The sequence below is a fragment of the Spermophilus citellus genome (assembly GCF_964194105.1).
Source record: "Spermophilus citellus genome assembly, chromosome: 15".
Lineage (NCBI taxonomy): Eukaryota > Metazoa > Chordata > Mammalia > Rodentia > Sciuridae > Spermophilus > Spermophilus citellus.
In genome coordinates, this window is record NC_138195.1 from 59,264,694 (window position 1) to 59,282,175 (window position 17,482).

General features: G+C 35.2%; 1 protein-coding gene across 12 annotated transcripts in view; it reads left to right on the top strand.

Annotated features, from left to right (window-relative positions):
• Nucleotides 1–9,197, top strand: part of BMPR1A (bone morphogenetic protein receptor type 1A) — a 133,683-nt gene extending 124,486 nt beyond the window's left edge. For all 12 annotated transcript variants that reach the window (XM_081267926.1, XM_081267921.1, XM_081267918.1 and 9 more), the window contains 5 exons: nt 2,764–2,956; nt 4,340–4,637; nt 6,754–6,929; nt 7,976–8,106; nt 8,192–9,197. In XM_081267926.1, the coding sequence (XP_081124052.1) occupies nt 2,764–2,956; nt 4,340–4,637; nt 6,754–6,929; nt 7,976–8,106; nt 8,192–8,317 (924 nt within the window). In that variant the 3' untranslated portion in view covers nt 8,318–9,197. The remainder of the gene's footprint in view (nt 1–2,763; nt 2,957–4,339; nt 4,638–6,753; nt 6,930–7,975; nt 8,107–8,191) is intronic.
• Nucleotides 9,198–17,482: the final 8,285 nt, after the last annotated feature.

The following is a 17,482-nucleotide window of genomic DNA, read 5'->3' on the forward strand; positions in this document are numbered from 1 at the left end:
GTTTTTAATTGGTTAATTGCATTTGTTGAAAGTAAATACATTGATATCCTGTTTAAAAATTTGGCTAATGAAATCTGTAATTAGGAAGGTGAAAAATAAACTATCTTCATATGCAGTCTTGAAGATCCCAAAACATGGGACAGTAAAGCTACTATAACCAATAAGTGAGTTTATCAAGTTGCAGAATATAATCATTCTATAAATATTATGACTTTATATACACACTAGCAACAAACAACTGGAAATTAAAATTTAAAATTAATATTTAAAATAGTATCAAAAGTACTGGAGATACAGCTCATGGACACTCTGCTATGGAACTACATCCTCAGCCCACCCTCACTTTAATCTTTTTTAATTTTAATTTTTAAAATTTTTACTTTTATTTATTTATTTATTTTAGTTGTAGATAGATAGAATACCTTTATTCTTATATATTTTTATGTGATACTGAGCATTAGACCTAGTGCCTCACATGTGCCTGGCAAGCATAAGTGTTCTACCACTGAGCTACAACCCCAGCCCATCCTCAGCCCTTTTCATCTTTTATTTAGAGACAAGGTTTGACTAAGTTGCCCAGACTTAACCTCAAACTTGCAGTCCTCTTCCTGAGCCTCCAAGGGCTGGGATTACCACTGTACCATCTTGCCCAGTCCAATTTTTTTAAAATGAACAAAAGATTTGAACTGGTACTGCTTCAAATAAGATAAAAGAATAGCAGACAAGTACATGAAAAGGTGCTCTGTAACATTAGGGATGTGCAGATTAAACAATGAAGTACTACTACATTCACCTTAATGACTAAGACTGACATTATTAAGTACCAACAAAGATATATAGATGAGCTACAAATTTCATACATCATGAATTGGAATGCAAAATGGTATAGCCAGTTTGAAAACCAGTTTGCCAGTTGACCGGAAAGTTAAGCATATAATTTCTTGATATTGAAGCAGTTCTTCTGCTGTTTTACCTAAGAAATAAATATAAAAACATATCTACAAAGACTTGAATGTTAATTTTGTCATAGCAGTTATATTCATAACAGACATAAATTAGGAACAGTCCAGAAGTGCATCAGTTGGTAAATGGATAAACAAATTGTGGAACATTTATACAACAGAATATTACTCATCAAACTCTTAATATACATTAGGAGTTTGATTGCATGACTGCATGCATTTTTTAAAACTCCTAATACACATCAAACTCCTAATACAACAGAATATTACCCATTAAACTCCTAATACACAAACAACATGGATCAGTTTCAAAAGGATTATATGCTAAATGAAAGAAGCCAGGGGCTGGAGTTGTAGTTCAGTGGTAGAGCACTTGCCTAGTACATGTGAGGCACTGGGTTCTATCCTCAGCACTACATAAAAATAAGTAAAGTTTTTAAACAGCCAGACACAAAAGGCTACATATTGTATGTTTCTGTTTACATGGTATTCTAGAAAAAGTAAAACTGTAGGGACAGAAAACAAATCTGGTATCAATGACTAGGGGAGGGGATTAAACTTAAGTGGGAAATTTTGTAGGCAATGGAAATGTTCTTTATCTTGAATGTGATATTGGTGTTTGCATGACTGCATGCATTTTTCAAAACTTATTGTACTGTTCTCAAAAAAGATTAATTTTATTGGATATAAATTATACCTCAATATTCCTGACTTTTTAAAAATATTACAAAAGGATTCTGTAATAAATGATGCATAAAGTAAGCCAGATTAGATTTATGCAAACTTTAGTCCTAGTTCATTTTAGATGCACTTCTAACCTGGAACATAGCATCCTTTTAAATTTAAAATAATCACTAATGCTTCTGAAAATGAAAGGTAAAGTACTTATTGTACTTCAGATATTATCCCAAATAAATACCTGTATTCTGTGAGCAGGGAGTGTAATTCAAGCAAAGATGTATGTCAATAAGATTGTAATTGTGATAAGCACAATAATTGAGAAGTATCCGTGTGCTATAAAGTTGTTAAAGCTAGACAAACAGCACTCTAAGAGAATTGGATATACAGCAAGAGCTTGAGACGAGAATAAACGAGTGAATTCTAAAAGTTGAAATAAACAAGTAAAAGGAGTGCATGTTAAGTGTTCATAGTGAATGCTGGGGCTGGGCCAGACTATATTGCACCTTAGAGACCAAGGTGAAGAGATTTATTCAATATGCTACATAATAAATGACCACAAAACTTAGTGGCTTAAAACCACAAATATGGGCTAGGGATGTAGCTGAGTTGGTAGGGTGCTTGTCTCATATGCACAAGGCCCTGGGTTCAATCCCCAGCACCACAGAAAAACAAACACACAAAAAAGCATTTATTATTTCTCAAGATTCTGTGGTTCTGCTGGGCCATTTATTTTCTAGACTTGATGCTATCTGTTGTAAAGAGGGTTTCCAAAAACACCTAGAAAGGACAAGCTCCTATATGTAAACATTTATCAAGCCTTTTCTTATAGCACATTTGCTATTCTGTTGCCCAAAGCAAGTCATGTAGCCAAAGCCTGAGTCCTTAAGGAAAGTGACTACTCAAGGGTGACCACTTCTGGGCACAATTATCCCATTGACTAATTTGTTAATGATTTCAGAATACATTGTACAGTGTTTCTTCTTTTAAATACAGTATAAGTTTTAACATTGGAATTGGTTGGTTGGATATACCTGCCTTTTTGATGGAGTATCTTATCCCTTTGTCAGTTTAAATGGGTTATTTTTAAGAACGCAAAACCTTTTTACTTTTTTCTGTGAAGGTTCAGAGAACTATTGCCAAACAGATTCAGATGGTTCGGCAAGTTGGTAAAGGCCGGTATGGAGAAGTGTGGATGGGTAAATGGCGTGGTGAAAAAGTGGCAGTCAAAGTGTTTTTTACCACTGAAGAAGCTAGCTGGTTTCGAGAAACGGAAATCTACCAAACTGTGCTAATGCGCCATGAAAATATACTTGGTGAGTATAGTCTGTTCCACATCTGACAAGGGTATGGGATACAGGTAGAAACCTGCTGTGTGGGTATGTGCATTTGGCTAAAGGAAGCCCAGTAGAGTACACAGTTTAAATACAACAGTCCCAACCATGCACTTTATTTGCTTCCCAGCTGAATAAATAGCAGTGAGTTTCAGGTGGACAGTAATTCTAGTTTATTGGACTTACTCAAATGAAAACCAAGCAACTTAAGCAGTTTTCTAGGGTAACTTTAACTGTTTCTTCCTTTTACTTTTTATAAGCCCAATAACCTAATGTGAAGCTTCATTTTATGTTCTGTGCTTAGTACTATTCCTCTTCCTACCTCATGTATGCAGTAGCAAAATAATCTAGGTATGATCTAATCAGTAGAGTGCTTAGCTATATCTAGATTTCCTGAGATTTCTTTTTTCTCTATTCCTCGAGAGTGAATATAGCACATTGTCAGGCATATAACAAGCACTTATATTTTTTTTCCTGTTGCTGCTATAACAAATTGTCATGAATTGGGTGGTGTAAAACAACAGAATTTTGTTTTCTCAGAGCTTCAGAGGCTAGAAGTTTAAAATCAGTTGTTGCCATGTTCATTCTCCCTCTGAAGGCTCTATGGGATCTCTCTTGCTCCTTCCTGGCTGTAGGTGGTTGCCAGCAATCTGTGCTATTCCTTGCCTTATAGACAATGCTTCAATCTCTACTTCTCTCATGATGTGGTCTTCTTCCCTGTATGCCAGTAACTGCATTTCCATCTTATAGGATACCAGTCAGTGAATTAGAGCCCACCCTAATCTTGTTGCCCCATCTACAAAGACGCTATTTCCAAATAGGTCACGTTTATAGATTCTAGGTGAATTTGGGGGCAACATTATTCAACTCAGAAGAGTACTCACCAACCTTAAGGGAGAGAAGAAGAGAAAGGACAAGGTAAAGTTGACAGTACTGTGGATCAGTAGTCAGTGAGCCAGACTGAAAAAACAGATGAGGCATTGATGGGCTAGTTGAGTGAGCTGATTTAGTTAGGAGCTAACTCTTGGTTAAGCATTATGCACTTTATTAAAGTGTCTACTTTTGAATTTGAAATTGAAAGCCTATTCCACTAGAGAATCATGTTTTTTCCCTAGTCATATTACTGTTACTTTCATGATTATTGTTAGGATTATTGTAAATTTATTGCAGAAGTCTAGTTATATGTATAAGTGACAGAAATAAAATTTTTGGTAATACATTCAAGAATTTTGGCAGGCAAGTCAAATTAATATTACTGTCTATACATGATAATGTAAGTTATTCTCAGTATCCTGAATGAGTATTCGTGATTCCTCCTAGCCTTCTCTAATTATAACTACATTTTTAAACTCATTAATTGGACAGGTTTTATAGCAGCAGATATTAAAGGCACAGGTTCCTGGACTCAACTCTATTTGATTACTGATTATCATGAAAATGGATCTCTCTATGACTTCCTGAAATGTGCTACACTAGACACTAGAGCCCTGCTCAAGTTGGCTTATTCAGCTGCCTGTGGTCTGTGCCACCTCCACACAGAAATTTATGGCACCCAAGGAAAGCCTGCAATTGCTCATCGAGACCTAAAGAGCAAAAATATCCTCATCAAGAAAAATGGAAGTTGCTGCATTGCTGACCTGGGCCTTGCTGTTAAATTCAACAGGTAGGTGGTTCTTTGCTCCACTGTTTTGAAATTATTTTAATTTCTAAAAGATACCTGCTTGTTTGTATTCAATGCAGTGGAATTCTAAAAATGTGTAAATATTCATTAATTAGGTCAATAAATATATAGTATAAAATTTTGGTTAATCTATTTGTAAAAATTATACATAATTCTTGATTTCCTGCTTTTTATTGTAATAGACATCTTTCTGTTTCAGTTTATTTATATTTACCTCATTCTTTTTGATAAATTCATAGTGTTCAGTAATATGGATGTACATTTTTCTGTGCTCCAACTAAAGGACATTAAGATGGCCTCCCATTTATTTATTTATTTATTTTTTAAGTCTTAATGAACGTTATTGTATTTTATTCATATAGATACTATATTCTTGAGTACTTCTACAGGTATTTCTTCATGATGGACTCCTAGAGAAGGACTATTGACAAAGAGTTTGAACAAATAAGTTTTTTAAAAAGAGACAGTATATATATATATATATATATATATATATATATATATATATATATATAAAATTATGATATATTGCATATTATCCCTTCAGAAATCATGCCTCAGTTTATATCTTTCTCTAAGTGGGGAAAGATAAGCATGCTGGTTCTCCATTATCGCTTGATATTCTCAGTTTTTAATAATATAGAATTATAAAATTTTTAGAAAATCATTGAAGCCATTTTAATGTTATAACTCCAGAATAGAGCAGTTGTTTTACATTTCACAATTCATATCAGGCCATAAATGAAAGTTCTAGTTTATTTTTTTTATTATTTTTTAAATTAAAAAAAAATTTTTTTTTTTAGTTGTTGATAGTCCTTTATTTATTTCAAGTGGTGCTGAGAATCAAACCCAGTGCCTCACACATGCCAGGCAAGTGCGCTACCGCTCAGCCACATCCACAGCCCAAAGTTTTAGTTTATGAAACAACTGTAAGAACCACCTAGATCTTCTTCCTTGGGCGTTGTAGTATTCTAAATTGATGTAGTGTTTGTTGGCTTAAATATTTCTTCAATTCTACATGAGAAAATACAACGTGTCATATTTATTTCTGCTTGAGAATAATTGCTAGAACCTGCTAGACCTAAGGGCATAAACAATAAAGCAGTGATGTCTTCAACTTTAAAATTTAATCTTGGGCTGGGGTTGTAGCTCAGTAGTAGAGCGCCTGCCTCGCATGTATGAGGCACTGGGTTTAATTCTCAGAACCACATATAAATAAATAAAATAAAGGTCCATTAATAACTAAAAAAATATATTTAAAAAAATCTCAATTAAAAACTAATAAATCATTTATTACTGATTGTTAATATGTTTATGTAGACATTACTCATAACAACTAATTTCACCGAAACAATGTAATCCTGTGTCTTGAATGCTGAATTTACCATGTGAGAGTGACAAAAGCAGATGATTCATTCTCATATTCACTTCTTTGTAAATATAATTATCTACCACTTTTTTTTTGCGGGGGGTGGGGGGGCGGCTGGTACTAGGGATTGAACTTGGAAGCACTCAACCATTGAGCCACATCCCCAACCCAATTTGTATTTTATTTAGAATCAGGGTCTCATTGAGTTATTTAGCACCTTGTCATTGCTGAGGCTGGATTTGATCTTGCAATCCTCCTGTCTCAGCCTCTCAAGCTGCTAGGATTATAGGCATGAGCTACCAAGCCTGGCTTACTTTTTCTTATATTAAGTGTTATTCTCTTTCTTAGAGAGGCACCAAACTGTTTTGGTGACAAAACCTGACTTGAACCTGATATAAGGTTATTTTTGGCCTTCATTCAGTTTAGTGAGAATAGTCAGACTAGTGTTTCACTACAGACATAGTAATGATGTTAAGGAGCAGTGCACACCCTACTATAATATATAACATATTTAAAGGGCATATTTTCTAAATTCTGAACATGCTAAATTTCATTTCTAGCCCCAAGGATTTCTGATAAGGAAATGAATACACACACACACGTTTACACATATATGTACGCGTGTATATTTATTTTAGAAAGAGAACCCTTATAAAATATAACTAAAACACAAGATAAACAATTTTGTTCTTGGTTCTCAACCTAGATGTTGTCTTTCTCCTGTTGCAGTGATACAAATGAAGTTGATGTGCCCTTGAATACCAGAGTGGGAACCAAACGTTATATGGCTCCAGAAGTGCTAGATGAAAGCCTGAATAAAAACCATTTCCAACCCTATATAATGGCTGACATCTATAGCTTTGGCCTGATCATTTGGGAAATGGCTCGTCGTTGTATCACAGGAGGTGAGAGTTTGAGTTTGTGTTTCTGATTCTTTGATTTTTTTTTTAATTAAAAGTTCCAGTTATGTAATGGTAACTTCATATATATGTCAGGCGTTCCCAGGACCACTTACATTTCCTGTGGAAGGACCCACAGAACTAAGCATGTAGTTGTCCTCATTGCTCAGATTTATTATACTGAAAGGATACGAATCAAAATCAGCAAAAGGAGAATGTGCTTCAGGCAAAATTCTGAGAGAAACAGGCAAAACTTCCAAAAGTCCTGTCCTAATGGAGAGCAAATTGTGATGTATTTGAAGCAATGTAATCCAGAGAAGCTCATTAGACACTCAACACCAATAGATTTTATTGGATTCTAGTCATATGAGGATCTTTTACCTGGCAGGTACCAATTCCAGACTCCAGAATTCTGAACACAGGTGTTCAGCACACACCAAATTGTTTATACAAATGATATGAGAACAAGGAGACACATGTCAGTTTAGGGATGTTTCCATCTTTGTAGGGAACTGTTTTTCATTCAGGTTCCCAGACACTAGCCAAGGGCCAACCTTGTAGTTGGGCCTTTCTAAGGAGAACAGTCTCAGACTTGTTGCTTTACTCTCTTTGTGCATCATGGTGAGTCTTTCTCCTGCAAAATAATAATAATAATAATAACAACAACTGCATTCATTATTATAAGGAATAGTTGGGTAAGTAGAAGATACTTAGATTGAGATTAAAAGTTTTTAGGGTAAGTGAATGATTTTTTTTTCTTTTACTCTGCTAAGGAATATATTAGTATACCCTTTGTTGATAGGGTTATATCAACAAAGGTTATATCAATATCAAAATTGTGATGGGGTTTCTGGTTGAGGTAGAGAAATAATGGGACATAAATAAGGGAAAATTATGCATTTGCTACTAAAAGTGAACACTCCAGTCAATATTTCTTTTCTTCTTTATGTAGAAATCCATTTTAGTCACAGTTCAGTGAGAAAGGCTGCATAAATCCATGTATTTTGTTCGCCACCATTTTTATGGCTGCTGTGTTTTCTCTCTCCCAACAGGGATAGTAGAGGAGTACCAATTGCCATATTACAACATGGTACCCAGTGACCCATCCTATGAAGATATGCGTGAGGTTGTATGTGTCAAACGTTTGCGGCCAATTGTGTCTAACCGATGGAACAGTGATGAAGTAAGTGGAGCTCATCCCCTGAAGAAGTTCTAGATTAATATTCCCAAAGATGATTTCTGCTCATTATGTACTGTTTACTTTTCAGTGCCTACGAGCAGTTTTGAAGCTGATGTCAGAATGCTGGGCCCACAATCCAGCCTCCAGACTTACAGCATTGAGAATCAAGAAGACACTTGCGAAGATGGTGGAATCCCAAGATGTAAAGATTTGACAGTTAAACCACCCTGAGGAGAAATTCTGGACTGCAAGAACTATGTTCTCCCAAGAACAGGTGGAATTAGCATGGAATAAGGATTTTGACTTGGTTCTCAGACTCACTACACCTTCACAGGCTGCTAACATTAAACCTTTCAGTACTCTTGTAGACGACAAGCTGGAAACTTCTAAACACTTCATTCTTTACATGTGGACAGCTTTATTTTAAATGTGGTTTTTGATGCCTTCTTTTTTTTTTATTGGATTTTTATGAACTGCATCAAAACTTCAGTCCTGATGAATAAGTCTCCAGTCAAACTCTGGGTACTGAATTGCCTGTTCATAAAATGGTGCTTTCTGTGAAAGCCTTAGAAGCTAAATGAGTTCAGCAGAGATGGAGAAATACACACTTTTGCCTTCTACCTGAGAAAATTAAATTTGTTTGTATCCTACCTTTGTAAAACAGCCTATAGATTGTGATCTCTTTGGAATTCTGCTTAATTCATGATAGTACATCATGCTTTCCTGGATGACGGTGTGTGTGTGTGTGTGTGTGTGTGTGTGTGTGTGTGTGTGCACGTGTGTGTGTGTGTGCATGTGCACACATACACCAGTATTCCTCTGCTGCCATTTGAATTAGAAGAAAATAATTTATAAATACACAGGAAGATGTTGGTGGCTGGTGGTTTTGTGCTTTAAAAATGCAATATCTGACCAGGATTCGCCAATTTCATAAAAGCTATTTACCTTGCAATTAAGGTAGCTTCCCGCCAACTGTATCTTTTACCATATAATTGCTATGAAAGCCAAAAGAAGTTTAAAGTGTTTGTAAATTTGGACTATTTTCCTTCTACCACCATCTTTTTTTTTTTTTTTTTTTTTTTTTTTTTTTTTTTTTTTGGTAATTATTTTGTCATGAGAAGCATTCTATCCAAAGTTGTAGCTTCTAATGCCATGAACCATGCTTATAAACACTTCTTATTGAAGTGAATTATTGCATTTGATAGCAATGTAAGTGCCTATAATCATGTTCTGTATTCTTTATTCTCAGTAACTTTTAAAAGGGAAGTTATTTATATTTTGTGTGTAATGTGCTTTATTTGCAAAACACCTGCTCTTTTACAACCATATTTTATATATGTACATACATTCACACTACAGAAACCAGCTCACATGTACCTCACATCCTTAAAGGAAAAAATGTTCTAAAGTACAACTTCATTTGAGTTTTTTCAGAATTAATGTATCCAAAGTAACATTAAATCCTGGACTTCATTAACTTCAAGCAAAACTTCATTAAGATAATACCCATCTGAGTTTTCCTTTATAAAAGGATGCTATAATTAGGAATTTATGTCAGAGCTAACATAAGTTTATCAATGATTCTTAAGTATGTTTTTGACATAGATTTAATCATTTGATATATTTGGTTTTACAGTTTATAGTCCCAAATTTGTGAAGACAATGAAGAGTAAGGCAAAAACTGAGTATTTAGTACCCTCATCTACACTGTATATCTGTTTATTCAATAAAATGATAGATATTTTATAGAGGCTTTGTTATCTCAAGGAATACTGATTTACTTAAATACATTGTTTCTATAGTATCTTTTAAATATTAATCTCCTAAACAGCCAACTCATGAGAGCATCAAGTAAAACAAATTACTTTGAATGGAACATGAAATAAAGTGATTGTGTCACAACATAGTGAAAAAGTTCAAACTTTTAAAAATTTTTTAGAAAGAAGAAAAAAAGCTTAAAGGGGGGAAAACCAGAGCATGTGCCCACCTGTCACCAAAAACTTGACTGTCATCTGAAGCTAAAATTAATATATTATCTAACACACATTAGATGGATAAGTTTCATTTAACAAAAAGTTTGAAGGTTCATTAAGAAATAAATTTGCATATTGATATTACCCCAAAACTTGCTTTTTCAGAATGTGTTTCCCATCCGTACACTGAGAAATACAGATATTTTAATCAGGATTACCATGTGATTGGAGACAAGTAAGAAAAACTTAATTTACGTAGTCCAAGTTAACCATGATTTATTTTTGCCTTGATAACTGTCAATCTTAAAAATTATTTAGCATCTTAGTAATGAAGAGAATATGTATAGAAAGGCAAACTTTATTCTTAGAAATGTTTTTTAAATGGTGTATGTAGCTGGGCACAGTTGGTGCATGACTATAATCCCAGTGACTCCAGAGGCTGAGGCAGGAGGATTGCAAGTTTAAAGTCAGCCTCAGCAATTTATCGAGGCCCTAAGCAACTTAATGAGGCCATGTCTCAAAATAGGAAGGGCTGGGGATGTGGCTCAGTGGTTAAGGGCCCCTGAATTCAATCACAGTACCCACCCCCACTCCCCTGCCAAAAAAAAAAAAAAAAAAGTGGATGTAGCCACTGTAAAGATTTTTTTTAAATAAACTCGATCTAGTAAAAGTGGTATCAAGAATTAACCTTAGAAACATGGTCAATAAAACATTTTCTAGTATAACATGTTTGTTAAAGAGCAAATGCTAGCCAGGCATGATGGTGCACACTTTGTAGTACCAGCAGTTTGGGAGGCTGAGACAGGAAGATCTTGAGTTGAAAGCCAGCCTCAACAAGGGAAAGGCACTAAGCAATTCAGTGAGACCCTGTCTCTAAAGAAAATACAAAATTGGGCTGCGGATGTGGCTTATTGGTTGAGTGCCCCTGAGTTCAATCCCCAATAACCCCTCCCCACCACCCCCAAAAAGCAAATGCGGCCATATTTACAATCCTAAAATCTAAAAACCTTTCATGAAACTTATTTTCTTCTTTCACCCTTTTACTTTTAAGTTTGAAGTTCATGCAGTAAATGAAATATTTAAAGACTAGTAAGAAGTATTATATAGTACCATAGTTAATAATTTGTAAAATGCTGGAAGCCATTATTTGGCCCCACTTATAATTTAGCATTCAAAAAAATATGTGGCTTTACACAGTTATTCCTTTAAATAATTAAAACATAAAAACTTCAAAAATCAAAACAACAGAATATAAAAAGCAAAAGTTAACCCTCAAAGAAAATTCTTCTCATGAATTCTCTTTGTGCTTCTATTCAATAGCATTAAAAGCATATTAAGATTCCTTCAGGATTGAGCGTATGGCTTAGTGATAGAGCACTTGTTTAATATGTGTGAGGCCCTGGGTTAAATCCCCAATGTAGTGCCTGCCCCCAATCAAAAAAAACAATTACTTCAGTTTGTTCTAAACTTTTTTTTTCTTTTTTGGCAGCACTGGAGATCAAACCCAAGGCCTTTTTTTAAAAAAAAAAAATTTGTTTTAGTTATACATAGGCAAGATATCATTATTTTGTTTGTTTATTTTTTTATGGTGCTGAGGATCCAACCCAGTGCCTCATGTGTGCGAGGCAAGTGCTCTGCCACTGAGCCACAATCCTAGCCCCCAAACCCAAGACCTTTATGTGCTAGGCAAGTGTTCTACTACTGAGCTAAATCCCAGCCCTACTGTGCTTTCTTATTGAACAAGTTTTGGAAATATAAAGTTTAAATCTGATTTCTCTGGAATTATTTTCACAAAAGAAATCTTAACATGTTAGGTTGCCTTCCCAATGTCCAGAAGTGCTTCTAAATTTAGAAAGTGACTTTTCTTTTTTGTAAAATGTTTTCCTAGAATGTGCCATGTTTTTATGTATGCACTCTAACAAATATTCAATACTTTTTTTTTCAGATGCTTTTTTCTCTTTAGAACAAAAATATAATACAGTTTTTAAAGACACATGCATTTCTGAGTTGTCCCAGGGTCATATTTGACATTGAGTAATTAAAACACATTTCTTTTCATATATATTGTTTTGAAATGTTTTTAAACATCTAAAATAATTTCAATAGAAATAAAAAGAAATTGTTGTAGTCCTTGTACTGTTTAAAAGTGGTAATATCATATTGATTGGGTCAGATGTTAAAGTGGCAGTGTAGCAGTTCAAAATCTTGCCTCAGTATTGTTAGGAGAGTCACAATGGAAACTGCAGAGAGGAAATACGTTCCTAAGAACCAAATTAAATCTAGAGCAGCAGCATATGAATCCACGTGGAAAGATTATCCCATGAAGACAATACGTGAATGTGGCTTTTGCAAAGGATTAAGTATACTGTAATTTAAGCTTATGCTCTCTACTCCACTTTCAATGGAATTATTTAAGCTCTTTTAGTGACCTTTGTTCTTTCCCACTTAAAAACTAAAATGTTGTATATGTTGTATAAAATGAAAATATCATTATAGCTTAATTAGGAAACTGTACATAGGCATTGAAAAAAGGGTTTAAAAAAGCAGTTTTATTATGCAATTGTAAAACACCAAAAATATAGATTCATGTTTGATATGTAACACACTAAATGTATTTTGTACAGCATCTGGTTTAAAAGGTGCCTTAAGTTTACCATTAATTGCTTTGTTCTATTTTCAGATTATGTCCTATGTATCATTTTTAAGTAAATAACCTTATTTTAGTATACTTTAGTGATGTGTTTTGTGATATTGCTCTTGGATTGTATTGTTTATCAGTCATCTGATTAGTTTATATAACAAATAAGACAGTGTACGTACAGGCTCCTGGGGTGCCCATTTCAACTTATAAAAACCCAGCATGGAATTTGGGTAGATAAGTGACTGCACACTCCTGCGTTTGTATAGAGATTTTACAAGCCTATTCTAGTGAAGGGATTTTTTTCCCTTTTTATAAAAAAGCAAAACATTGTTTTCTAAATATAAAAATATGAATGCATAACAGAAATTTGGGCAAGCAGGAAAGAATAAAGAAGCAAATAAAAATTACTCAAATTTTTATTGCCAAACATTACCACTATTTATATTTGAATGTTTTAATCTTTTTGGTTTTTCTACAATATTAAGCTCATAATATCCCATTAAATATTCATTAAATGTAATTTTTTAAAAGAAATTTACTATAATATTTCACCAGTTAGTTGGAATAATTTATTTTTTTAGTCAATCCCCTGTTGGGTGTGGCTATATATGCATAGTGTTGGAGATTGGACCCAGGGCCAGGCACTCTCCCTCTTAGCTACACTTCCAGCCCTTTTAAAATTTTTATTCTGACTGGTCATGGTGATACATGCCTACAATCCCATTGAGTAGAGAGGCTGAGGCAGGAGGATTGCAAGTTCAAGGGCAGCCTCAGCAACTTAGACCCTATGTCAAAACATAAAAAGTGTTGGGTAATATAGCTCAATGGCAAAACATCCCTGCATTCAATTCCCTGTACCAAAAGAAAAAAAAAATGTTGGATTCTGTCTTCTCCCACCTTCCATTGAAGCTTGCTGCCTTCCAGGGATATTTTCTGTTGTGTGTGAACTCTGCCCATCAGTGTGCCTTCTGGTGTCTTGTCTTAGGGAACTCAACTTATGGAATAACCAAAAAATATTGAGCACTGAACCAGGTGTGGTAGCCAACTCCTGTAATCCCAGCTACTCCCAGCTCTTTGGTAGGCTGAGGCAGGAGAATTGAAAGCTCAAGGCCAGCCTCTGCAACTTAGCAAGACCTTATTTCAAAATATAAAAAGGGTTGGGGTTGTAGCTCAGTGGTTAAAAAAAGATTCGGCATTGGTTGATGTCTCTCAAAAGAAAAAACATGTTTGGAGATAGCTTATTACAAATTCCTTGTCCCTATTTAGTGTTAGTTTCTTTAAATGAGCATACACTCTAATGCCCTATGCCAAAATGACGTTATTCCAGGAATTTTAGATACTTGGTAGCTTTTTTTCCATTTATAGAGATACTGACCTGAAAACAGTAAATTTGTCTTTTCTTCTCAGTATAAGCTATGGTACTCATTGCTCAATTGGAAGAAATTACTTCCAAGTCTTCCTTAATAGTATTCATAGATCTTAGGAAACAGCAGTGTTTAGTCCTTGTAGATAATTTCAAGCAGACACTTTCTGAGTCTTCATCTACTGGATACCTGCTGATGTAGTGCGTTGACATTTCTGGTGTGGTGTGTTTTACTAATTAAGGTGAGTGTTCCTAAAATTCCTTGTTTTAGTTCTGAGGCCATCCATATAGCCAAGGAATGTGTACAGTCAGCAGTGTGGGTGAGAGCACCTGACGTCATGGCATGTCAATAATCGTGAGCACAGGGTAAGAGCAGAAAGAGGCAAGTAACCCTGATGCTGGGTATTAGAGACCCAACGAGTTAAAGTGCAAAGGTACATACAAAAAATATTTTGGACAAAAGTAGGGACTGGAGCTGAAATGTTTAGAATTGCCCTTTGGGGTAGGAATTTCTGTTTTCATTTTTAAGTGAAGTATGTGTGATCTACCTATTATTCCTCTGAATTTTATCAGCTCTCTGGCCATTGTCCAGTATCTTTCACTCTTAATCACCCATGCATGCTCAGACCATGAAATCCAAGGTGATTCCAGGTCTCCCAAGTGTCCCTACACCCACCTCACTCATCCTAAACTTCATGTGGGGACTTGAACTCCCAAAGTGTTACCATTATCTAAAAGTCACATAGAATATTTGGTTTGAATGTATCTTCAAGCCAGGAGAAGAAAGAATGTGGGTCTTTTTGTGGGATTGGAGAGAGTTTGGGGGAGCCAGTGTTTAAAGCAATTCAGATTCAGAATGATGAGTCAGGTTGCTGAAGCATGTCTGTTGCTCAAATGCAAGTTGTGGAAAGCTTGTTAGAAGAAAGAAGTCAAGTGAGACACAAAAGACTAATACTGTTGTGAGAACTAGTTCAGTCGAACATTTTAAAAGCAGTTTTTATTCCTTGATTCTGTCCTCACACTTGGCCAGTATGAGACTGGAGATGAATTTAACTAAAGAGATTTCTCCCTGATCTCCCAGTATCCCATTTTGGTGCCAGTGAGAAGTCTGACATGTATCTAACTCATGACACATTATGTAGTTAATTTGTTTTTCCAATCAAGGAACAGGATTTTTTTTTTCTTGTATTGAAGTTTAAACTTGCCATGTCTAGGTGTATTCATTCTATTGCTTAGTTCTAATTAATTGGGTCCTTTTAATCTTCCCTTGAACTAGAGAACTTTTCTCCTGTTATTGCTTTGTTTACTCTCTTTTTACCTTCATCTTTCCAGAACTTCCATTAGATATTTTTTATTTACTATTTATTTTAAGACCAGATCTCACTATGTTGCCCAGGCTGGTCTTAAACTCATGGGCTAGAGTGATCATCTCACCTCAGCCTCTCAAGTAGCTAAAACCACAGGTATGTGCCACCATGCCCAGTTAGAACTTCCATAAAATAAATATGAGGTCTTCTAGTTGTTTCTTCTGCATTTCTTAGCTTGTTTCTTGTATAGTCCAGCCTACCTTCTGCTGAGTTTTTTTTTTTTTAATTTCAATAGCCTAATTTTACTTATTATTAGCAGTTCTAGGTATTGAGCCCAGGATCTCGAATATAGGTAGGCAAACATTCTACCACTGAGCCACATCCCCATCCCCAATCCTTTTTGTTTTTGAGACAGTGTCTCAGTGAGTTGCCCAGGTTGGCCTTAAGTTTGTTATCCTTCTGCCTAAACCATGCAGAGTAGCTAGAACAGTTGTTCACCATCACACCAGGCTTCTAATTTTATTTTGAGACAATTTCAAACTTCAGAAGAATAGCAAAGATTGTATGAAGAAAGCCATTTGTCCTTCACCCAGATTCATAAAGTAACATTTTGCTACAATTGCCCTGTCATTCTGTACAAGGCTCACCTGGTAATGTTTGTGTACACATACATACATATACACATTTTCCCCTGAACTATTTGGAGTAAGGCAAGGAGTTCACTTCCCTTTATTCCTAAATACCCCATGGATATTCTGTTACTTAGCCAATTATATACAATTAGCAAAACCAGGGACGTTAGCATTGACTCCATAGCACTAATCAATACTATCATAAATGTAGACCTTATTCAAGTTTTGCTGGTCGTTCTGATAATGTTGAGAGCACATTTTACCTTATGCAAAATCTGCTCCAAGATCATGCATTGCATTTAGCTTTTGGGTCTCCTATTCTTCAGTATGAAACAAGTACTGATAGTTTTGATAGTCAAGGCCACTGCATCCCATCAGGAGGCCATGGCATCAGGGGGTCTCATTACTGATGCTGTTGCTGCCAAACACTTGTTTAAGGTGCTACTTTATTTCTGTAAAATTGAAACTTTACCTTTGTAATGAGGATGTTATTGGAGAGATTTTGAAACTGTTAGCATTCATTGATGATTTTTGCGTGAATCAGTGGTTACAAAGTAGTGATTTTCTTTTTATTAAGAGAATTTTTTTTTAATATTTATTTTTTAGTATTTGGCGGACACAACATCTTTGTTTGTATGTGGTGCTAAGGATCGAACCCGGGCTGCACGCATACCAGGTGAGCGCGCTACCGCTTGAGCCACATCCCCAGCCCAAAAGTAGTGATTTTCTAATGCCATTATTATATTTACATATTTCATTGACATTCTAATGGGTCTACTAAGTTATTATTGATTTTGATGTTTAAATGGATCCACACTTAGCTACCAGCATTTCATCTAGGTGGCTCCTGAGTCCTACTGACATATGCCCATCATTTTTTGAAGACATCTTACTTTTGGTACATTGAGAGCTTTCAGAATCCTCTGATAACTTTCCTGGCACCAGCATTCTGTCCATGCAAGGATGGTGTTTAGAACCAGGCTCCAAGTAATTGTAATCCAGGTTTAAAATACCAATTTTCTGGAGCCAAGGTGTGATTCAGTGATAGAGCACTTGCCTAGGGTACATGAGACCCTTGCCATACCAGCACTATGGAAATAAAATAAAATCAATTTTCTCAATTGTTTCTAGAAATATAAACATCCCCAAATCTTCAGTTTGTTGAATCTGGAATCTTCTTGTTCGTGACACTAGTTTTCCACAAATGTTTGCCAATTTGGGGATAATTGCTCATCTTTGTACTAGTGAATCTCTGTCTCCCCTCTGTGTGTCTTGGTTTCCTGGTTTGTTTGGGTTTTTTTTTTTTTTTTTGGTTTTACTTCTGTGTGTGTTTGTATGAGTATTGAGGTGATGGGACAATAACTGTTGGAACAAAAATAAAAGGCAATTCTCCACTCTATTCATTTACCTCCAACCTCAGAGAGTTCTGTCATTGTCAAGCCACATTTTAATCTTTCCCAATG